Source organism: Microchirus variegatus, assembly GCF_963457635.1.
Source record: "Microchirus variegatus genome assembly, chromosome: 1".
Taxonomy (NCBI): domain Eukaryota; kingdom Metazoa; phylum Chordata; class Actinopteri; order Pleuronectiformes; family Soleidae; genus Microchirus; species Microchirus variegatus.
Window position 1 is genome coordinate 43,889,251 of NC_139802.1, and position 25,116 is coordinate 43,914,366.

The 25,116-nt window shown below is 41.2% G+C and overlaps 1 protein-coding gene across 1 annotated transcript in view; it reads left to right on the plus strand.

Annotated features, from left to right (window-relative positions):
- LOC310944308 (transcription factor 4-like) overlaps nt 1-25,116 on the plus strand; it is a gene marked incomplete at its 3' end in the record, with an annotated part of 84,589 nt that overhangs the window by 23,547 nt on the left and 35,926 nt on the right. Inside the window, exons 3-4 of the mRNA XM_083910049.1 lie at nt 12,322-12,377; nt 12,481-12,556. Of these exons, the coding sequence (XP_083766175.1) occupies nt 12,322-12,377; nt 12,481-12,556 (132 nt within the window). The remainder of the gene's footprint in view (nt 1-12,321; nt 12,378-12,480; nt 12,557-25,116) is intronic.

Here is a 25,116-nt window from a genome sequence, read left to right on the forward strand (position 1 = left end):
AGGAGCTGCTGTTCTACCTCTGCAGCGTTTGGTAATTCTGTGTCTTTTAGGTGAATCTGAAAGAAGAATTTAAAACTTTAAAGTCACAAAATAAGACATGAGAAGTCCCTGGTGGAGGCGAAAGTGGATCAACAACAACAAGTGTTTGCTGTGAGCTTAAATCAGTGTTTTTGTCAACGGACTCCGGTTGTGGGGTAAACCGTCGTATATATACCACTATTGAATAAAAAACACAGTGTAGAGTTGTTAGGAAAAAAAAGCTGCAAAACATTGTTTTCCCTTAATTAGCATCAACACCAACAATAATGTAACTTTCACTGTTTTTTCCACCAACACACGCGTGGAATAAAACCCGACTCCAGTGGTTACACCCACACACACACACACACACACACTCGACTCTGCAGAGAATTGCTCGTCGGTGAGAATGCAGCTTGTTAAGGAAACAGGTAAACATTTTCAGCGCTAATTTGCTGCCGGTTTGTTTTGCCATCAGGCCAATTTGTATTGTCGCAAACACACGACGCCGCATCCTGCCGCAGATGAGATTCATAAAGTGTGGCTGAAAACAGCAGCCGTCCAATTAATTCACACTTAACATGCGACACGTGTGTGTGTGTGTGTGTGTGTGTGCGTGAGAGGGTTTTTCATCCTCCATCCGAGAGCCTGCTGTTGTTTCACCGGGCTGCAAAAGTTGTGTAGAAATAATCCCCCGGATGGCGTTTTTTTGTTGTGATTGGTGGAAAAAAACAGTTGTGTGGACGGTACGAGGCAAACCGAGAACTCCGTCAAAGTCCCAGTTCTCCCGTTAACCCCAGCTAGCATCCGCTAACACGTCTGCTACTATAGCTCCATGATCGGCGGCCATTTTGGACAGGAAACCGACGTTTTTGTCGCCTTGTCGATCGATCCTGCACCAAACCCCATTGAAAATATCACCGATTTAACGTCACAGCAGAGCAGGAGTTGTCCGTCCACTGCTGAACTCCATCGGTGAGTCCGAATGAATTATTTTGTGAATTCGGCTTTTGAAAATCTTCACTTTGATTTACTCGAGGGACGCAAAATCATGAAAGGAGTCAACCGGAGAGCACTGGCTTGTGTCAATGTGAGCGGAAAAAAAACGCCGGTTTTCTCAATGGAGTTTGGTGCAGAAGCTGATTACCATGAATAATTCCTACAGGTCGCCATTTTGGACTGGAAACTGACGTTTCTGTCACTTTGTCAAACACTTACTCTCCTGCACCAAATCCCATTGGAAAATATCACAGATTTAACGTCACAGCACAGCAGGAGTTGTCCGTCCACTGCTGAACTCCATCAGTGAGTCCAAATGTCTTAATTTGTGAATTTCGGCTTTTGAAAATCATCACTTGGATTTACTCGAGGGACACAAACTAAAGAAAAGAGTCAGCACTAGAACAGCAGCTCTTGTCTCCCTGTGAGCTAAAAACGCTGATTTTCTCTATGGAGTTTGGCGCAGAAGCGCAAAAAACATCGTAGACTTTCACCTGATCTATATTTGAGAGCGTGAAACCCGACTCGTTCTTCGACTCTCGGGGAGTTAATTGTCGCAGCTTTTATTAACGTTAGACAACAGATGCATTATGTGCCACAACAACAACAACAACAACAACAACAACAACAACAATAGGACACAAGTTATTTCTGTTGCCGAGTAAGCTTTTATTTTGAAACGGCAGATTTTTATGGTAATGGTGTGAAGAATAACATCTGTGTGTTTCTTTATTTGTGTGTGTGTGTGTGTGTGTGTGTGTGTGTGAACAGTTAAATCACGCTCTGTTTTTGCCTTATTAAGACTTTAACGCAGGAACAGCTCTGGTTTGAATCAGAGGCTGAGACTGAAATCAATAAATAAAAAACCAGCCTCATCTCCCCCCCGCCCCCCCCACCCCTCACTTGTTGTACCCAGTGTCTGTCACTAACTACATTAGAGAGCAATTACAGCTTTAATGGCTGTCGAGATCCATTATCAACATTCATCTAACCTTTAAATATTTCAGGATGAAACCACTTTAATTTGTGAGATTTAATGAGGGAGAAAACGAGGGCGGTCCTTCGCTCCATGTCAGTCCCTCCCTCACATTTTACTATCTTCTTCTTCTCTATTATCTTTTATTTCCTCCTCCTCATCATTGTTTTCCACTTTTATTCATTTATTTATTCATTAATTGTATCATCATAATAGTCGGCATCACCCTGAACAAGGATCAGTTGAAAATATTTGCAAACCTCTTAAGGAATAATTTTAATGAATTTTTTGAAAATCATGAAATGATCCATTTGCTCTGATGCACTTTGACAGTGAGCTGACTTTCATCTCAAAAATAAAAAGTATCTCGGAATGACTTGAAATTGACCATCATAATAGTCGGCATCGCCCTGAACAAGGATCAGTTGAAAATATTTGCAAATCTCTTAAGGAGGAATTTTAATGAATTTTTGAAAATCAGGAAATGAGCCATTTGCTCTGATGCACTTTGACAGTGAGCTGACTTTAATCTAAAAAAAAAAGTATCTCGGAATGACTTGAAATTTACCATCATAATAGTCGGCATCGCCCTGAACAAGGATCTGTTGAAAATATTTGCAAACTTCTTAAGGAATAATTTTAATGAATTTTTGAAAATCAGGAAATGATCCATTTGGTCTGATGCACTTTGACAGTGAGCTGACTTTCTTCTCAAAAAAAAAAAGTATCTCGGAATGACTTGAAATTGACCATCATAATAGTCGGCATCACCCTGAACAAGGATCTGTTGAAAATATTTGCAAACCTTTTAAGAAGGAATTTTAATGAATTTTTGAAAATCAGGAAATGAGCCATATGCACTCATGCACTTTGACAGTGAGCTGACTTTCTTCTCAAAAATAAAAAGTATCTCGGAATTACTTGAAATTTACCATCATAATAGTCGGCATCGTCCTCAATAAGGATCTGTTGAAAATATTTGCAAACCTTTTAAGAAGGAATTTTAATGAATTTTTGAAAATCATGAAATGAGCCATTTGCCCTGATGCACTTTGACAGTGAGCTGACTTTAATCTAAAAAAAAAAAGTATCTCAGAATGACTTGAAATTTACCATCATAATAGTCGGCATCACCCTGAACAAGGATCTGTTGAAAATATTTGCAAACTTCTTAAGGAATAATTTTATTGAATTTTTGAAAATCAGGAAATGATCCATTTGGTCTGATGCACTTTGACAGTGAGCTGACTTTCTTCTCAAAAATAAAAAGTATCTTGGAATGACTTGAAATTTACCATCATAATAGTCGGCATCGCCCTGAACAAGGATCAGTTGAAAATATTTGCAAATCTCTTAAGGAGGAATTTTAATGAATTTTTGAAAATCAGGAAATGAGCCATTTGCTCTGATGCACTTTGACAGTGAGCTGACTTTAATCTAAAAAAAAAAGTATCTCGGAATGACTTGAAATTGACCATCAAAATAGTCGGCATCACCCTGAACAAGGTTCTGTTGAAAATATTTGCAAACCTTTTAAGAAGGAATTTTAATGAATTTTTGAAAATCAGGAAATTATCCATTAGCCCTGATGCACTTTGACAAAAAAAGTATCACTTAAGTTTGATATAAGTTCTGCTTTCACTCTTGTCAGCAGTGATGACGCTGAAACATCTGCATCTCACTTTCCAATTCCTCTTTTTTGCTTCTAAGTCCCTTAGAAAACCCCTTAAAGACCCCGGAGACGTCCTGGAAACCGTGTGTGTGTTTGTGTGTGTGAGAGAGATAGAAGTGTCTTCTGAAATGTCCCTGAATGCAGCATGAGTAGTTAAAGTGACGCAGGTGAGAGAAGAATTCTTCTGCAGGAAAATCAATCAACAAGTGTAAAGAATTACTGCAGGGTGAAACACGTGTGTGTGAGAGTGTGTGTGTGCACGTCTGCACACATGCAGACACCCTAACTCGTTAGCAGCTTCTCACTCCTCGTCTCCAGAAAAGGAGGTGCCATCCAGGTGGCAATCCCACGATGCACCTCTCCCAAGTCGGTGTTATAACGGTCGCCGTTGGTAACGGTAACGATGTCTGGGGAGGAAAACACGGTTGCTTTAGAGCGACATATCCTCCCCCCCCCCAACACAACCTATAGATAATCTGACATTTTCACTCACTATATAAACACCACCAAAAAAAGCACTAATTTGGAAAACGTCAAAGTTCACTTTGGCTCATTTTTATGGACAAAAATAAAATAAATAATTAAAAACATTTTGTGACTTTTTGGACAATTATTGTGATTATATATAGCTCGACTCGACTCGACTTCCTGTCACTCCAAAACTCAGTAGCCAATCAGCAGGCAGCTTCCGAAGGCCCCGCCCACAAATGAAAAACCACGGCACTAAGAACATATTTTGAAACAATAAAATACAATATTTTTGCTCCATGAAAAGTCAAATCTGATTCCATACGAGTTTCTGGCGAACGCCGCGTGCTAACATCGCGTTTATCTCGCTTTTTCCGACGGTCTGTAAAGTGACTTTGTATCTAAGCAACCACAGGACGTCCATATAAGGTGTTGCGTATTATTCCCACAGCAGTTTGATCTGTGCGGCGTGAGCGCTCAGGGTTCAACAGAAAACAGTGGTGGTTTCAGTATTTAGTCACGTGATGTCAGTGTAAGCTCCGCCTCCTCCTGTCACAGGAGGTCACAGATGAGTGTGCGTTGGACTCCATTTCTCTGTAAATTACCTGTGAACTGGTCGTCTTTGTTTCACATGGTCGTCTATTATTATAGTGAGCTGATCTGATGGAATTCACCTGAGCCTTCGCTCTCACTTCCCCATCATCATCATCACCATCATCATCATCACCACCACAAAACCAACTGCTACACAACTAATGCACAGGCCACTTCCTGTACAGGTGCATGTTTGTGTGTGTGTGTGTGTGTGTGTGCGCGCAGCTATTTATAATCCCATCCCAACCGCAAAGATTCACAACACCTAAATTCATCTTTTTTGTCAGACTGTGTCAGCAGCAGTGTTAGCAGCAGCGTTAGCACCAGTGTTAGCAGCAGCGTTAGCAGCAGTGTTAGCAGCAGCGTTAGCAGCAGTGAGCTGTTTCTGTGTTAAATAGCTCTATGATCTGACACGTTACTCACTACAGTATTGGTATTGTGAAGTTATTGATATTGTGATGTTATTGATATTATTGGTAACGGGAAGTTTTTGGTATAGTATCGTTATGTTATTGGTACGACGGTGTTATTGGTATCGTGATGTTATTGGTATCGTGATATTAGTCATATTATTGGTATCGTATCGTGATGTTATTGGTATCGTGATATTAGTATCGTATTGTGATACTATTGGTATTGTGATATTATTGATATTGTGATGTTATTGGTATCTTGATATTATTGGTATCTTAATACTATTGGTATCGTGTCGTGGTATTATTGATATCGTGATGTTATTGGTATTAAGATGTTATTGGTATCGTGATGTTATTGGTATCGTGATACTTTTGGTATCATGATGTTATTGATATTGTGATGTTATTGGTATCGTATTGTGATACTATTGGTATCGTGATATTATTGATATTGCGATGTTATTGGTATCTTGATATTATTGGTATCTTAATACTATTGGTATCGTATCGTGGTATTATTGATATCGTGATGTTATTGATATCCTGATGTTATTGGTATCGTGATGCTATTGGTATCGTATCGTGATATTATTGATATTGTGATGTTATTGATATAGTGATGTTATTGGTATCGTATCGTGATATTATTGATATTGTGATGTTAGTGATATAGTCATGTTATTGGTCAGCTTTAACATTTTCTCAAGCGACAGTTTCAGCTCTTCTTCAGTGGAACTCGGCAAATATGAGTGAAAATCAGTGTGATTGACAGCTGGTGTCGTCCAATAGGAGCCCAGTCGCAGTCTTTGAGCTTTGAAACTTTAAGAAAACTGTTTTGAAACCTGCTTTAAAGGAGTTTTTGGTGACTTTGTTCAACTCAATCAGACACTTGTCCTCTCTCCTGTTATGATTTAACCTATAGGTCGTTTAAAGAGATGTGGAACCAAAATAAGGAGGTGAAAGAAGATAAAAGCGTTCAGCCTCTTAAATTAAACGTCTGAAAACAACACTTTCAGTTTTGCAGCAGCTTTAAAAAAAAAAAAAAAGCTCCACATCCTCTTCACATCATTATTAATATTTATTATTTTGTTTATATGTTTCATAAAAGGGAGTTTTTGTCACATTTTCCCAGCGTCTGATTTTTTTTGTTGTTATTTTTGGAAAAACCTCGGCGGTGTCAGCGGGGAGGGGCGTGACTGGAGGACGAGAGCAGAGGAAGAGCTGATACCAGTCGAACCCCCTCCGGCTGCGGCGCTCGACTCGTGTTTACACTTGACAACGGGACGCCGCGAAGGAGCGAGGGTGAGGCGGGAGATGAAAGGCAAGAAGAAAGAAAGAGGAGAGAGAGGGAGGAAGGAGGGGAGGAGGAGGAGGAGGAGGTGGAATAAAGGGAGGAAAGGTTGTTTTGAGTGTTAATGAAAGCAGAAGGTGTAATTCAGCCTGAACGTGTCACCGTGACACGGTGCAAATTTAACCTTAAACATTCATTAGTGGCCTCACTTATACATTTATTCTAATTACTGCTGCGGCACAGAGTCCACGCCGAGCGCTGTACTTTTAATATTTCATCACAATAAACAAGTGAAAGTCAGAGGAGGGAAGAGGGGGGGTGGGGGGGGGTGGGGGAACAGTGTTATCTGTTTTTTAGCTTTAATTAAAATTATCACACTCACAGTGGAGGGTTGTTTCCTTGAACTATCCCTTTAAGCTTTGTTTAAAGGCGACGGAATGTCTGAATGTGTTCGTTTCACTCTCCCTGCACCAAACCCCATAGAGAAAACCAACGATTTTACATCGAAACGCACACAGATTTTTTTAACGGAGTTGTTAACTCACTGCTGCCTCCTTCAGGTAGTTTAAATGTCTTATTTTTCTGACTTCGGCATTTATAAAATGTTCTTTAAATGTACCCGAGTGGCACAAACTGACCACACGAGGCAGCAGTGGACCAGCAACATCCATTAACGCTGCTTTTCTCTATGGATTGCGGTGAATCTTTAGCTTAGTGGCTAACGTCATGCCCTCAGCCGTGTTTCCATGGTGTAATCACACTAATGTCTCAGTTACTTGTGTAGAAGTTCACTGTAGCGCCCCCTGAAGTTGTAATTCCAAGTTACCAGCTCGCTCAAACAATCCAAGATGGCTGCTCCTAGCATAAACGATGTAAAAGCTCTACTTTTGAACAGTTTTTACTGTTGTTAGCTTGCGCCGTACACAAAACACTGCCCTAATGCTGTCTGTGGATGTTAAATCTAGCGTATCTAGCGTCTATATGTTTATTGAATTGAATAAATTAGTTTGGTAGTTAGCAGAACTAGTAATAACGCTAACATTAGCCACTGTAGAACGTTAGCATGTCATACAGTCACGCAATTTTTGACAATTCGACAGCAAAATAAATCTGGCCTGATTGATCATGATGTCCATAAGAAGTACTTGAATTTGACGTCAACAAAGGTGTGTGAACTCGGTTTGAGAACCGCGGCGTTAAAGCAGCAGACAGAATCCACCTGCGTCTGTCGGACGATGAATGGACGCAGTGGTTCGGTCTCTGCTGACGGAAGAAAAACCGCGAGACGTGGAGCTGTTTTTGATTTATCTGCCTAATTAACAGCAGATGTCGAGCTACGCTCGTCTGAGCGCCGCCGTTTCCTCGCTCTCTCTCTCTCTCTCCGTCTCTGCCGACGTCGTCCTCCTCCAGCGTCTCCACGGTCCTCTGCATTAGCATTAGCTCTGCGCTAGCAGGTGTCTGTGAGACAGCTAACTATGACGCTAACAAACGGATGCTTTGGTTGACTTGTGATGCGTACCCTTTTTGTCAGTTATGATCACATAGACGATGCAATACCGATCTTATTGTTTATTCCTAATTTGCCGACTTCTCGCGTGATTTGGAGGACTTGAAGCCCCGCCCCCCTGCTTATAGCCCCACCCTCTTTTGGTCAAGTTATGTCGTCTCATTACTCTTATGATGTTTTTCCGTCTGCGTTGGCGTAACAGTAACAGGAAGCTAAATAAATCCTCTTATAGGCCACGTGGTGGATTAGTGGCTAGCACGGTTGCCTCGCGGCACGTGAAGGTTGTGAGTTCAAATCCCGCTTCGACCGTAGTTTTTTATTTATTTTTTTTCTATCTTTTTATGAGTTTGCACGTGTGAATGATTGTTTGTTTTTTTTGGTCTCCATGTTTGACCTTTTGATGGACGGGTGACCTGACTCCGCCCTCTAACCCCACGTCACCTGGGATTGGCTCCACCCCCTCATGTGATAGATAGACAGATATAAATAACAGGAGAGTGGGTGTAATTTTTCTGATTCTCGTCACGTGTGTTCGTTGTGACCGTGCACATCAGTGGTTTGAAGTCATTCATTCATTCATTCAATCATTCATTCATTCATTCACTCGTTCATTGATGACTCCACAGTGTCACTGTTTAAACCACATCAATGAAGCCGAGTTTCCTCTCGGAGTTTCCCGATTGTTCTCGCACTTTAGAAAAGTTCCGCTAACGCTGCTGCTTTTTCAGCTTCCGACCAGTTTGCCCACTGTTGTGTGTGTGTGTGTGTGTGTGTGTGTGTCTAACAGTGTGTGTGTGTGTCACTGTGTGTGTGTGTGTCGTTTCCTTTTGTTCCTCTGGTTGTGACGGTGTGTGTAGATCTAAGCCACACTTGGCTCGGCTTCACATGAGCCGGGCGCTCGGAGACCAGAGAGGCTTCGTCAAAGGAATATCGGCCGCCGCCGCCGCACACACACACACACACACACACACTGTCAGACACACACACACACACACAAAACAAAAGCAAACAAAAAGGACCAGCCTTCTTATTATCAATATTAATCTCTCTTCTTGGAAAGGCATCTGTAAACTCGCTTTAACACACACACACACACACACACACACACACACACACACACACACACACACACACACACACACACACACACACACACACACACACACACACACACACACACACACACGCACACAAACGTGGCTGATTCAAGAAAACCATGTTTGAACTTGCTAATGTTTTTTTATTTTTTTGTCCTCTCTCTCTCTCTCTACACGACTCACTCTCTCGCTCTTCATTTAGCGTGCCATTAGCTCTCCAAGCTGTTGTTTGTTTTCTTTCTTTAATGTGATTTTTTTTTTTGTTTTTTAATAAAAAAAAAAAGAAAAGAAAAAGTAGTGATTGAAATATTAAACGTCTGTGAGGACACGGTTTGATTCAGACGTTTTCTAAAGGACTGTTTGAGGATGAAGACGAGGGCAAAAAAAACCCAATATAAACATAGTTTTTTGTTTGCGGGGTTAACGATAATTAATCAATATCCTTCATGGATTTATCTTATTTCCTTTAATCTTTAGCGTTTAGCGTAAAAATGCATACAATACAGTGAAATATCGCGATATTCTTTGCGTGTCGATATTATATCGCTGTTGAGATGCCCAAATTTTGAGTATGATTTTTTTTTGCATATAGTGTTTTTTTTACTTTTTGTGGATTAGCATAAAAAAATGTCTGTCCACAAGATGGCGCCAAGTGCTCACTCTCACTCCAGCTTATGTGCGAGTATCGCGAATATCCTATTGTTCACGTAAAAGTCGTTTTTGTCTGCATTATGTCTGAATGGCAATCGCTGCTGCTGCTGCTGCTGCTGCTGCTGTTTCCTTCACAACGCAGCTCCAATTGTGTTTGGACGAGTAACAGTACTTTAAAAGTACATAAATTACCATAAAAACACACAATTGCGTGTGTTCTTGTATGTGTATCCTCTTCAGGACCTATTTTTCTATCATAAACACGGACCAGTAAGTCCTCATGGAGACCAAAACCTGGTCCTAATGAGGCAGAACCCCTAATTTATTGATGAGGCTTTGTTTGTTATGTTTGTGGAAGTCAGTGAAGAAGAGCTGAATATGTATCTTTGTGAGGTCCAAAAAGGGTAAAAACCTGTCTTTGTGGGGACATTTTGTCTCGTCCTCACAACTTTAAAGGGCTTTTTTGACTGGTTAAAGACCTGGTTTTAGTGGTTAGAGTTAGGATTGGGTTAAGTGTTAAAGTTAAGGGTAAAGTGCTATTGAGTCTATGATGTGTCCTCACTATGATGTAAAAACAAGTTTGTGTGTGTGTGTGTGAGGGCACTGGTTCTAAACTTACTTGGGTCCAGATGTTCTAATTATAGTCGGCTCTGCTGCCTAATGACAGGAAATACTGGTGTGTGTGTGTGTGTGTAGTAATATTTCATTGACACACACACATAGTGAATGAGTGTGTGTGTGTGAGACACAGAAACATGAATGAAATTCTCCTCATTAACCTCCTGAACTCACATTTCCTCTTTAAAACTTTTTTTTTCCCTCCAGAAACAAAAATACTATACATTTTTATAACTTCTTAAAAATGTTAATATTCTTTACATGAGTTTATTTTGACTTTATTTAGTTTAAAAAGTCAACACTTTATTCGCTATAATGAACAGTTTTTAAAGTTTTAAAGTACTTTTAGTGACTTTCCTCATGCTTGTCTGTCCACATACAGTTTGATCATCATTGTGCTGGTCTTTTATTTTGAAAAATACAAAAAAAAGCAAGAAAAGAGGAGAGAGAGAAGGAATCAAGTGAGAAAACAGGACATGGTCGACTTCCTTTATGTGACCATGACCTCACGTCCTCTGCTACACACACACACACACACACACACACACACAGAATGTCCTACAGAGGTAGCAAATACAGGAACACACACACACACACACAGAGGGATTAAGTGTGTTCGACAGTTTAAGCGGCTTTAAAGGAGAAGATACAGAGATGTAATCTGACTCTTAATTCTCACTCTGTGTGTGCGTGTGTGTGTTTCCTGATGTCTTTACATTGGTGGTGGTTTAGTGCCTTGCTCAGGGGCACCACACTAGCTCTTGACCTGTAATTGGATTTGAACTGGCAACCCTGTGGCTACATACCCACTTTCCTTCCACTGATCCCTGTTCGGCATGAGCATAAAACTCTCGCTACATTGTCGCAAATATTTTACATTTTATGAAGAATCTCAGATTATGTCATTCATTCATTCATATGAATGCATGTTTTGTCTTTCACAACTATGTCCTCACCGATTATTGGATTATTGTTGTTATTTAAGAATATAACTGGGAATATTGTTGTTTTTTAAGTATACAACTGGGATTATTGTGATTATTTAAGAATATAACTGGGATTATTGTTGTTTTTTAAGTATACGACTGGGATTATTGTTGTTATTTAAGTATACAACTGGGATTATTGTGGTTATTTAAGAATATAACTGGGATTATTGTTGTTTTTTAAGAATATAACTGGGATTATTGTTGTTTTTTAAGTATATAACTGGGATTAGTGTTGTTTTTTTAACTATATAACTGGGATTATTGTTGTTTTTTAAGAATATAACTGGGATTATTGTTGTTCTTTTAAATTATTCAGGTTATTCAAAAAAAAAAAATAGTGTTTATAATAATAAACAAAAGGATTGTGGAGATTTTTTTGGATTGTATTTTTTTGAAACAGATGAGTGCAGCTGGTTTACACACACGCACGCACACACACACACACACACAGAGGCTAACTGTATTAATAGGAGTCTGTTTTGTGTCAGTCGGTCTTTAATAGGATCAGTGTGAGAGACATGGAGCTGTGTGTGTGTGTCTGTGTGCGTTTGTCTGTGTGTGTGTGTGTGTGTGTGTGTTTGTCTATGTGTCTGTCTGTGTCTGTCTGTCACTGTAAGTTCATTAACTGATGATAGATAACTGCACTGTGTGTGTGTGTGTGTAATTTATAGCCCTCAATCACAGTCTTATCAGGTGCAGGACACATGGACACCTCCTTGTGTCCTCCTCTCCTCTCCTCTTTCCTCCTCTTTAAAACTCTCACACACAGACTTGTATTTTCCTCTCCTTCTCCTCCTTCTCCTTCTCTCTCTCTTCGCTCAATGCTAAAGGATTCTTTCTTTAATTCTCCTCCTCCTCCTCCACTTCACCTGTTAATGGACTGACCCTCCATCCATCTCTCCTCTCCTCGTCTCCTCTCCTCATTTTAAAGACACTATATCCTCTGAAAATGACCATTACTGCTGTGTTATATGTCTATAATCTAGATTATAATCCCTCTCTCTCTCTGTGTCTCTCTCTCTCAGATATGGAGGAGAGGTCGAGTGCAGGCTCGTGGCCCAGTGGAAGTCGTTCGTCTAAGGTAAATCCAGAGTGTAGTGATGTAGCCTCAGGTTAACCTGACCTCTGACCTCTGACCTCTGACCTTTGACCTTTGACCTTTGACCTCTGACCTCTATCTCCAGAGTTACGCAGACGGGTCTCAGTACATGGCGTCACATGACAGCATCTCACCGCCATACACCAACTCCAGGCTAACAGGTACACCATGTGTGTGTGTGTGTGTGTGAGTGTGTTCTTGTATGCGTGACCTCATCAGGACCGGCGAGTCCTCATGGAGACTGAAAACCTGGTCCTAATGAGGCAGAAGCTCATTTGTGAAGGAACATGGTTTAAGATTTGACTCGTGGTGATAGTTGAAGTTGTAGTTTTGTCTTTAAAAATTAAAGTGATTTATGTTTTCATGTCCTCGTGGGGACCGACAAACATACAAACCTACCTTTGTGGGGACATTTTGAGCTTTTCCCTGTGAATTTAAAGGCCTTTTTCAGGATTAAGACCTCAGTTAAGATTAAGGTAAGGATTTAGGGGATGCTCTGTGTCTATGAGGTGTCCTCACTAAGACAGAAAGACAAGTTTGTGTGTGTGTGGAGAATTAGTGAAACACTCAGGCACACACTTTCTCTCTCTGTGTGTGTGTGTGTGTGTGTGTGTGTGTGCTCATTTACCCATGATGCTCTCTGCCTCTGGCTCTCGCTCCGATGTGGCGCCAGTTGTGAGCAAATGGCTACTGACACAGATAATCTCTGTCTCTCTCTGACACACACACACACACACACACACACTCACTCAAGCTCTACCTGCTCTCTCTCTCTCTCTCTGAATTGTTGTTTTTTAAAAACATCAGGTGATGAAGTCCAGTGAGTCCCTCACTCTCCCTGCACCAAACCCCATAGAGAAAACCATGGATTCTTACGTCACAGCTCACAGGACCTCACCGGCGTCGTTAATCCTCCGCCGCCTTCGTCACCGAGTTCAGACGTGGTATTTTGCGACTTGGGCTTTTTTAAATCCTTTTTTCACATTCACCTAAATGACACAAATGAACCACATGTGGCAGCAACACAGCACCAGCTCCTGTTTACCCTGTGAGCTAAAAACGCCGGTTTTCTCTGTGAGGTTTGGTGTGGGAGAGGAAAAAGGGACACAATCGTCTGTTTTTTAGTTGGAAAACGGCGTTTAAAGATGACATAAAGCAGTGAAATATCCCTTTAAGATTTGTATTGTTCATGCAAATGAAGTTTATATAAAGTATATTAATATATAGAGTAAATGTTGAGTTATACGCAGATGTGTAAAAACTGTGTAGAAGTGTCCAAAACTGAGGTTTGTGGGTCGGGGATGATCCAGCGTGTGTGTGATGTGTTGTGACAGTGTTGTGATGACGGTGTGTGTGTGTGTGTGTGTGTGTGTGTGTGTGTGTGTGTGTGTGTGTGTGTGTGTGGCTGCAGAGGCGACACACACACACAGTCAGAGATGGAAATACTGTATTTTTCATCTGGCTCACCGGCGCCGCAATTTACTTTGATAATGATAACGCTAAGAGACAGAGACAGGCGGGGATACGGCACACACACACACACACACACACACACACACACACACACACACACACACACACACACACACACACACACACACATTGTGTCGTACCTGTGACTGCTTCAGTTAAACAGAACAGAATTATGTTTTTCTCTCTCTCAGTTGTTTTTTTTCGTCTCCACAAACACAAACAGATAAAGAGGAAATCGTCTTTAAACCGGTCGCTGTCGTTATCTCTGTAAAACTCTATACTCTTAAAGGCAAAGTTAAGGATTTTACAGTTGATTGTGACCCATATGTGACCTGTGCTGAGATGCAGTTGGAAAAAATATATATATTTTGGCTACTTTTCCCAGTTTTTCGCAGTAAAATTGAAGTTTCTGTTCCTGCACCAAACCCCATAGAGAAAATCAGTGATTTTAGCTCACACGGACACATGGGCTGCTGGTCTGCTGCTGCCTCGTGTGGTCACTTTGTGCCACTGAGGTGAATCCGAACAAAGGATTTTGAACTCCGAATTCACAAAATAACACATTTAAACTTAAAGTGATGTGATGGAGTGATGGAGGCAGCAGTGGATCAACTGCTCCTGTGTGCTGTGATGTTAAATCGCTGATTTTCTCTATGGGGTTTGGTGTGTGAGATAATCAAACAGTGAACATATTTTTTAAGATATCACAGATCTAATAATTAAGGGTGATATTTTCAGGATTATACAACAAGGTGATATAATCAGATTATTCACATAATCTGGTCTAAATCAATTGTTTACCTTCAGAGATAACGACACGTATTGAGACTGTCGGAATTTGAGCGGCCTTGTTGAAGGGGTTTGATCTGTCGAGGTGAAGCGTCGCCCGTCTACCCACAATCCTTTGTGTTCTGCGCCTGTTCTGTGTCGTTGTTGTTGTGAGTAACTGTAGATGTTCCAGATTATCCCGGGGTTCTTCTCACCTGAGATGAACTGAAGGTGAAAGATGAACGCGAACGGCGGAGTTTAATGAACACGTCCTCTCTCTCGCTAGCTCTAACCTCACGCACGCACACACACACACACACACACACACACGCACACACACGCACACACACACACACTGTAACCGCCCTCCACATCGGATTAGAGTTGATGTTATGCTCTAGATAATCAGCGAAAGGGATTAGTGTCATCTCGCCGACCTCACTAGATTAATCTGCTGCCACACACACACACACACACACACACACACACACACACACACACACACTGCACTCTAGATCACTATGGTTTTTCTGTGTGTGTGTGTGTTTCAATCAGACAGAAACACTGACACTCAGACACACAGTGTGATTGTATCTTTCATGTGTGGTTATGCAGTGTGTGTGTGTGTGTGTGTGTGTGTGTGTGTGTGTGTAGCTGCAGGTGCGCGGCCATGTAACCCCCCCCCCCCCCATCACCCCTCTTCACCCCCCCCCCCCCCCCCGCTCTAACTGTCACCTACATAGTAAATGAGCTCCTCACTGTTTGAGCCTGTAAGCACATTTCTCTCTCCTGTTATAAATAAACGATCTGATGGCGCTTCACTCTTCTCATGCACAGCGCCGTCGCGCCCGGTTGAAATCAGGATTTTTAAAAAATTATTATTTAATACAATCTACAATGTCCTACCGATGTGTTTGACACATTTTTCTCACTGTTTGACACTCTTTTCTAACAGGAAAACGTAACTTTATCCTTGCTTTGTCGACCGCTCGCTCTCCCACACCAAACCCCGTAGAGAAAAGCGGCGATTTTTCGCTCACGGGCAACACAGGAGCTGCTCATCCACTGTTAGAAATTCCTCATTCAGACTTACTACAGTGACACAAAGTGACCACACGAGGCAGCAGCAGAGCAGCAGCTCCCCGTGTCCCCTCCGTGAGCTAAAATCGATGATTTTCTCCATGGGCTTTGGTGCGGGAGAGTGAAGTGGGTGAACTTGTTGAAAACCGTGTGGTAAATAATCTTCCTCTTCTTCTTCCTCTTCTTCTTCCACTCGGCGTTGAAATGTAGTGAGTCAGCCGTCTGTCTCACCTCTGTTCGACCTTATTAATGAGTGTTGAGCCACGAGGCTGAACCCCCTCTGTGCAGGTCACATCTGGACACTTTATATAGAAATATCTCCCTCTTCTTCTTCTTCTTCTTCTTCTTCTTCTTCATCCTATTCTCCTGTGATTTCTCTGAATTTCACTCCCTTTTTCTGGACACGTCGTCATCCCGTCATTTTTAATCCTTTTATTCCCATTGTTTTCTTTCCTTTTCTCATCCATGTCAGACCCCCCATCCCTCCACCCCCTCCCCGTGTCCCTCTGTACCCCAGCAGCCCCTCACCTCAGCTGGGTGTGGTGCCAAGGTCGTCCCCCTGTCTCTGCGCGCTGACTCTGGATCTCTGTGATCGGAATGTTAAAACGAAAAACGAGCCATTTACATTCTCTTCTCTCTCCTTCTCTTTCAAATCTGCTGTGAAAGTCAAACGTTTGTTTTTAAAAATAAAAGTAATGACGTCGGGATTATTTAGAGTCAAACATTTTAAAACCATCAAGATCTGGATTGAAAATCTGAGTTCAGGCTGCAACAATTGATCAATTAATCGATCGGTAAATGACTAAACAGCAATTTAATAAGCAATTATCCCGTTTTTCCAATATATTTGTGTAATTAGAGCAAGATCTCTGGGGTTTTCAGCTTAAAATCGACAGAATAATTAAATCTTTTTAATGTAATTTATTGAGTCCTTCCTTGAATTATTATTTTTTTTATGCTAAGATTAATTTTTGCTTCAAAAATACATATTTTATTGTGAATTATATCGTTACCTAGCTACACACATGCTTTTATTTTGAAATTCTGTGAAATATCATCACAAATATTGCAATATAATGATGGAAATAGCTACAGAACAGGTGATTTTAATTATTTTTCATCACCTGAGCGGCCCCCTCCTCACTAGACTTGGTATAGTCCATAAAGTCAATGTCCAATTTCTGGTATGCCCTTTATGTTTTTTTATCCAGACATGACTAAACGATCAGCTGTGAATTGGTTAAAAAAAAAACCCCTGTTAATATCAGCCCAATGAATCTGAGCGGTCATGTGACTTACACAGTGTGCGTGTGTGTGTGTGTGTGTGTGTGTGTGTGTTTACAGGTGTGTGTGTGTGAGTACAGACGCTCCGGTCGCACACTTTTCACCCGTTCACTCACGTTCACTCACACACATTCATCTGCAACTCGGCCATTGTCGCCCACTGATTGTCGTCTGTATGTTGTGAGTGTTTAGTGAAGAGTGTGTGTGTGTGTGTGTGTGTGTGTGTGTGTGTGTGTGTGTGTGTGTGTGTGTGTCTCCATGTTTTGTCATCCGTCCAGATGAGGTCTCTGGAGACTGAGCTTGGGTCATTCATGTTACACTGAGTGTGTGTGTGTGTGTCCTTTATCTTTCTATCTCTGCATGTCTCTGCTGCTGTGTGTGTGTGTATGTATGTGTGTGTGTGTGTGTGTACAACTTCCCTCCCTCTCTCTGTTTATGTGTGTGTGTGTGTGTGTGTGTGTGTGTGTGTGACAGACTGTGAAATGGTGCGTAGTAGCACCTGGGCCCTTCAGTGTTGATTGATCGGCTTGGTCATGTGGAAGAGTCCCATCTGGCCAGCCACGCTACACTGTGTGTGTGTGTGTGTGTGTGTGTGTGTGTGTATGTGTGTGTGTGTGTGTGTGGCAGAGATAGAGAGTGCTTGTTTGTGTGTAAGAGGTGAGCGAGTGTGTGTGTGTATGTGTGTGAGAGATAGAGATGTGCGGCATAAAACAGTATGTTTATTGTGTGCGTGTCAGTAAAACTCAACTGTTTTTATTCAAACTCTTCTTTTCTCCTCATGTATGTTAAAGGTGCGTTCCACTTGTAGTCGGAAGTCGGAATTTCCGAGTTCGGGGAGGGGAGAGGGGGGATGGTGGGCGTTCCTTCAACTCGCAATCCTCACAATCCTTGACACTGGATTCCAAAATGGCCGTCACACACAGCTACGTCACATGCTAACGAGTTCCGTCTGAATCAGAACCAGGTTTCCTCTTATCCAGTGTGTTTTCTCGGCTCGGAACAATGTTTTAGGGGCGGGGCTTAACCATAACTAATTAATATCTCACTGACTACCTTTAAAAGCGGCTAATTTTTCAGTTATTTGACTCAGGGTTTTTTTTGCTTCTCCGTTAGTGACAGTACTGACTCAGTGACACGTCTCTGTTCTCCACTGTTAGCTAGCTTTTTTTGTCTCCTCGTAACGTCTGGGTGAATTAGCTAACAGTGAAGTATGAAAACCATAACAACTAACGTTGAAGTGAAAGTCTGGAGGCTAGTTTGGCCATTAGCATTGGTTAAAAAAAAAAAACATCTGCTAGCAACAGAAGTTAGCTCGCCTTCAGTTCTTTTTGAGGCTACTTCGGGCATTAATATTGCTGAAATTAGCTATGATGTTACCAAAATTGGAAGTAGCTAGCTTCTTCTTACTAATTGGATAAATTTCATATTTAACGTCACGCGCTGGCGCCTGTTCATGTACGAAGTGTGACTACTTCCTGTCGTAACATGTACTGAAAATAATGTTATATTATGTTTTTGACTAGTTAATTCTTGTCACTTCCTGTCACTTCCTTTCAAAATAAGAGCCACTCGCTTAGCTTATAGTTGTTCATCTTTTAAAATAATTTTTTAAAATATTTTTTGTTGTTGTTGATTTAGTAAAACATTTCACAACTGTCGTAATACATTAGCCGTAACGGGAAGTAGTGTTTACGGTTCTGCCTTGCTAGCATCGTTGCTAACCGCTTGTGATTTTTCAGTCAGTAAGCGTCAGTATCCAGGACGGCCTGCGGGGGGCGACGGGCTGTATCGTGTGAACACGCGTCGTGTCGTGGTTTTAGACGAACGGTGTTATTAACGCGCTAAGCTAACATCCACGTCTTTCGTCGCCTGAACGTCCTGACCCGTCCTGACCCGTCCTCACGTCTCCGTCTGTCCAACCGTCACCCGCAAAGAGAAACAATAAAGAATTTAACAAAATCCTCCTCCAAAAAAAGGAAGACGCCACTAACGAACCCCCCCCCCCCTCACTTGGCTTAATGAATGCCAGACTTAATTAGAGCACCATGATGTCAGAGGCATTAATTATCAGTTGGCTTCGTTTCAGAAAACACACACTGTCTGTCTTTCTGTCTCTCTCTCTCTCTCCATTCTACTTTTTATTCAGCATCTGCTTTTTTTTGTCGTTGTCGTCGTTGTCTTTGTCTGACTGAGTTAAATATTTCTTCCAAAGAGACGCAACTATTGCCCTAAAAATGTCCTCGATGGACACGTTTGATCACGTACATTTTTAAACGGTGCATTCGTGGCGTTTTTAACCACTAGGGGGCAGCAGAACAGAGTGAAAACAGGATATAAGGCTCCAGACTGTGAATAAACAAAAATATCTTGACTGCCCCCGGTGGCGATAGAGCATAAACCCCACCCCCGTTCTATGCTAGTTAAAAAAACTAAGTTAGAAAACCTCATCGGCACAAGATGACAGCTTTTATAACACGACAGCGGGAGGAAGTGGCGACGCGTCATCAATCTTTATCAACGGGTTTAAAGGTCAACCTCACAGTAAACATGCTAAAAAAAAAAAAAAAAAATCTAATTGGCAGAGACTACAGGACTGAACAAATATAGTGTTGAAATGGAAGAACTTCAACATGGATTATTTATGAGATTATTTCAGCCTTTTTTTCTACTGGAAACTGAGATTCCACACCAAACCCCATAGAGAAAACCAGCGGTTTTAACTCGGAGTTGTCGATCCACTGCTGACTCCATCAGTAACTTTTAAAAGTGTTATTTTGTGAATTCGGCGTATAAAATCGTTCATTTTAATATTTGTATTTATCTCGGTGACACAAAGTGACCACAGGAGGCAGCAGTCCACCACTCGCTCCTGTGTTAAACCGTGAGCTTAAATCGACGGTTTTCTCTATGGGGTTTGGTGCGAGTGAGAAAAGTCACAAAAAACTTCCGTTTCCAGCTAGAAAAGGTGAAATAAAGTAGTAAAAGTACTGATATGTTAAATTATAGTTTTATTATGTATGAGCGAGAGAGAGGGAGAGAGAGAGAAGTGTACGTTGTGTAAATTGAAAAGTAAAGTTTTGGGATCCCTGTCCATTTTTTTTGATCGGAGTATTTTCTGATAGCTAATTAGGCATGGAGCGCCCGCCATCGACAGCTGCATTCATCATCATAAAACGTAATAATTAATGACATTCCAACAAAGAAAAATATGCAAATGAGCTCCCCCTCATTAGCATTTTCATATTCAGCTCCCCATAATGCTTTTGCTGACAAGGTTGTAATTAATGAAAATTCATGTCTCTTAGCCCGAGCTCTAGATTGGATCGCATTCATTCCCCGAGAGAGAGAGAGAGAGAGAGAGAGAGAAAACATGACGGGGATCACTGCCAAGTTTTTAGGGAGACGAGAAGGAGGGGCGAGAGACGGAGAAAGTGAAACAAGAGTTAGAGAGAGAGAGAGAGAGAGAGAGAGAGAGAGAGAGGGATGGAGGGAAGGCAGATGGCGACAGAGATAAAAGGAGGACGGGTAGAATTTGGGTGATAAAGTGAGAGAAAGTCCTGATGCAAAGAGAGAGAGAGAGAGGTGAAGAAGACAAAGGATTTAAGGCTCTAAGACGACGGCAAACTCAACTTTGTGCCACTTTCTTCAAGTGCTGGACGCTAGGTTAGCGTCGTACGCGTTTCCATGGCGTCGGACCGAAAAAAAAGACGCGTGTCGTCACGCGACACCAGAGTCCAGGCACCGTTTACCTGTTAGCTGCATTAGCTGCTTTAGCGAGTTAGCGTTAGCCTACAGTCGAACTGGAGCGGTCTGTTTTATTAAAAGAAAAGAGCAGCGCTAACAAATAAACGCAGCGTACCTGTGTCCTGCGTATGTGTGCCTCTGTTTTTAAAAGTTAGCGTTACTTTAGAGACTCGTTTTAACAATCGGGAGTCACGTAAACATGAAGTCATGCGCGTCTTTTTCCTGGTCAGTCGTCATGGAAACGCCTCAACGCTAACACACACGTTAATGCATGACACGTTTCCATGACGACGGACCGGAGAAAAGACGCCTGTGACGTCATGTTTACGTGCCGCGACACCAGAGTCCAGGCACCCTTTACCAGTCAGCTCCGTTAGCTGCATTAGCTCCTTTAGCGCCGTTAGCGTTAGCCTACAGTCGAACTGTAGCGGTCTGTTTTATTAAAAGAAAAGAGCAGCGCTAACAAATAAACACAGCGTACCTGTGTACTGCGTATGTGTGCCTCTGTTTTTAAACGTTAGCGTTACTTTAGAGACTAATTTTAACAATCGGGAGTCACGTAAACATGGCGTCACGCGCGTTGTTTTTCCCCTCAGTCGTCATGGGAACGCGCCAACGCTAACACACGATGCATTTCCATAACGCCTGACCGGAAAAATACTTGTGTGACGTCATGTTTATGTGACGCGATGCCAGAGTCCAGGCACCGTTAGCTCCTTTTGCGCCGGTTAGCGCTAGCCTACACACACTGAAGCGGTCTGTTTATTAAAGGAAACAAATAACCAGCGTACCTGTGTACTGCGTATGTGTGCCTCGGTTAGCGTTACTTTAGAGACTCATTTTAACAATTGGGAGTCACGCGTGTCTTTTTCCGGTCAGTCGTCATGGAAACATTGACGCCGCTGTTAACCGCCGTTATCGCGTTAACGCGCCCAGCACTAGTTTCTGTGTTTATCAGGTGATATAGGGAGGAGGAAGCTAACGACAGGAAGTTAGCTTAAAGTTAGCTAAAAGACGAGGTTACTGACAGCAGCTTTAATTTTTTCTGTGTGGACAAAGTTGTCTTTGTGAGGACATTTTTGTGTGGTCCACACAACTTTTGAGTCTGACAGCAGTATCTGTTGTTTATTTGCTTGTTCATGTCGGACAATATTAAACCACGGAAAAGAACATGTTTGAAATAAACGTGTATTAAATGAACGTGTATTAAAGAACACGTCTGTAAAGTGAACAGTGAACAGTTTGTCGTCGAACACAAACACAGAGTTGAAACAAGAATCTACACAAAGCAAATCCACTGTGCAACGATGCTGGAATACTGATATACTGTGTGTGTGTGTGTGTGTGTGTGTGTGTGTGTGTGAGTGTGTGTGAGTGTGTGTGAAGTGTTGGCACGAGATAGCAGTTGCCCCCTGGGCTTTGCCAACGTGGCACTGCCCCCTCAGTGGCACAGTCTCTGCCTTTGTTGTCAACGTGTGTGTGTGTGTGTGTGTGTGTGTGTGTGTGTGTGTGTGTGTGTGTGTGTGTGTGTGTGTGTGTGTGTGTGTGTGTGTGTGTGTGTGTGTGTGTGTGTGTGTGTGTGTGTGTGTGTGTGTGTGTGTGTGTGTGTGTGTGTGTGTGTGTGTGTGTGTGTGTGTGTGTGTGTGTGTGTGTGTGTGTGTATTGTTTTTGGACACATCGACTGGTCACGTCATGTATCGATGTCGAATTTTTACTCCTCAAATATTCACATTTAAGAGTCTAAGAGTCATTTTGTCACATGACTGAAGTGTTTTTGTCGTCACAGTGTGTGTGTGTGTGTGTGTGTGTGTTGTATTTGTCATAAACACTGATCTTGTCAGGACCAGTGAGTCCTCATGGAGACCAAAAACCTGGTCCTATTGAGGCACAAGCTCATGTTTGAAAGAACATGTTTAAAGTTTAGTTTAGACTTTAAGATTTGACTTTAAGTGGGTTATAGTTAAAGTTAGTGTGTGTGTGTGCGTGTGTGTGTGTGCGCTCTCTCTCTCTCTCTCTCTGTGGTTTAGTCTAAACTGAACGAGTCTGTTTTGTCTGAACAGATGTTTCCTGTGGAGGATTTGAGGTAACAGCCATGTGTGTGTGTGAGCGTGCGTGAGTACACGTGCGTGCGTGTGTGTGTGTGTGTGTGTGTGTGTGTGTGTGTGTGTGTGTGTACAGTTATTACAGCATTTTTTATCACATATGAATAAACTCAGAAAATATAAAATCACATCCTTGCAACAGCTTATATCCTGAACTCAGACCTTTATTTTGAAAAAAAAACTATAATTGTATTATACATATATATATATATAACATAAACACAGCATATTCACATTACAGGGCTCAGAGATTCTGTCTAACAATATTTACATATTTGTGTTTGTTTATAACATGATTGTTTCCGATGTCGGACGTTTTCTTAGAAGCTGGAATTGAAACACAGTCAGTCATTTAATTATTTATTTTTTTAAATAACTCCTCCTCTTTTCCCTCCTTTAAAAATAATAATAAATAAATAAATATATATATATATATTTATTAAATTCTGTCTTGCAGCTTCACTCTGTTCATTCTAACTCTGCTGATCCTTCTCATTCATTCTCTCTCTCTCTCTCTGTACCATATGGTGCACCATGGTACATTTAGCTTGTCAGTGATAATGGATGGCCATGGAAGCCCAGTTTTGCTTTAAGCGCTAGCTTGCTGCTTACTGTGTGTGTGTGTGTGTGTGTGTGTGTGTGTGTGTGTGTGTGTGTGTGTGTGTGTGTGTGTGTGTGTGTGTGTGTGTGTGTGTGTGTGTGTGTGTGTGTGTGTGTGTGTGTGTGTGTGTGTGTGTGTGTGTGTGTGTGTAGGATGAGGGATCATGAAGCAGATTCAGCCCTAACATGCACTCGTCGCACACACACACACACATCTCCTGGGTGATCATGTGATCTCATCTGTCTTTTTTTTTTTTTTTTTTTAAGACTTTCACAAACCTAAAAACTTAAATGACAAAGACAGTATAAATGTACAAATGTTTAAAGATGTGTAACGTTTAAAAAGTCGGAATTATGAGTGGAAAACATTCTAAGAAAAGGTTGGAATTCTAAGAAAAAAGTTGGAACGCTAAGAAAAAAGTCGGAATTCTAAAAAAAAAGTCGGTATTCTAAGAAAAAAGTCGGACTTCAAAAAAAAATCGGAATTCTAAAAAAAAAGTTGGAATTAGAAAAAAGTCGGAATTCTCAGAGAAAGTTGGAATTCTTAGAAAAAAGTTGGAATTCTAAGAAAAAAGTTGGAATTCTAAGAAAAAATCAGAATAAAAAAAAGTCGGACTTCAAAAAAAAATCGGAATTCTAATAAAAAAGTTTGAATTAGAAAAAAGTCGGAATTCTCCGAAAAAGTTGGAATTCTTAGAAAAAAGTCGGAATGCTCAGAAAAAGTTGGAATGCTAAGAAAAAGTTGGAATTCTAAAAAATAATAGGAATTCTAAGAAAAAAGTTGGAATTTGAAAAAGTCGGAATTCTCAGAAAAAGTTGGAATTCTTAGAAAAAAGTCAGAATTCTCAGAGAAAAGTTGGAATGCTAAGAAAAAGTTGGAATTCTAAAAAAAAAAGTCTCAAAAGGTTTTTTTCTAAAAAAAAATTCTGCTGTTTGGTGAAAGTGATAATTTCGCTTTAAATCCAACATCACTATCATAAAATAATAATATACATTATATATTAGTTATATATTTTTAAGTTTTTACTTTGTGTCCATGTCTTTTTTTGTGATCATATCTGAGTGTAGATTATTTAATCTTTCTGATAAAAACACTTTGACCGTCCACCACTGTCCGTTGGTCGTTGCTACGGCAGCAGACGAGGAGAAAGTAGTAGTTTTTTTTTTTTTTCCCATGCTTCCATGTCGGTGGCGCGTTGAACAGAGTGGGCGGAGCCTCTGCTGGCACACACTGAATGAAAAGTGATTGGACAAAGAAGTGGGAAAAACCTCACTGTTTGTGTTGAACTGCCCCCAAATCTGTTCACACACAAGCTCCGCCCCCTGAGCCGGGTCAGCTGACACTGAAGCGATAGCAAAAATAATATCGTATCTACGACATCTTACGTCATTCGTTTATCACATAGTGGTCCTTCAATGACTTTGCGATTTAGTTGCGTGAAAAAAGCTACTTCTACTCATTCTAAGATGTTTTTTATTTTACACATTGCGACTTTTCCACCAAAATTTTCCGACAGAAATTCCCCCAGAAATCTACCCTAAAATTCTGCACTCATTTTTTTTTTTCTGAATATTTGTTCACTTTGATTCTTAAAGTTCCAGTGTGTGATAATTTGTGACATCTACTGGTGAGACTGCAGATTGCAAACTCCTCCCGTGAAATTTCTATC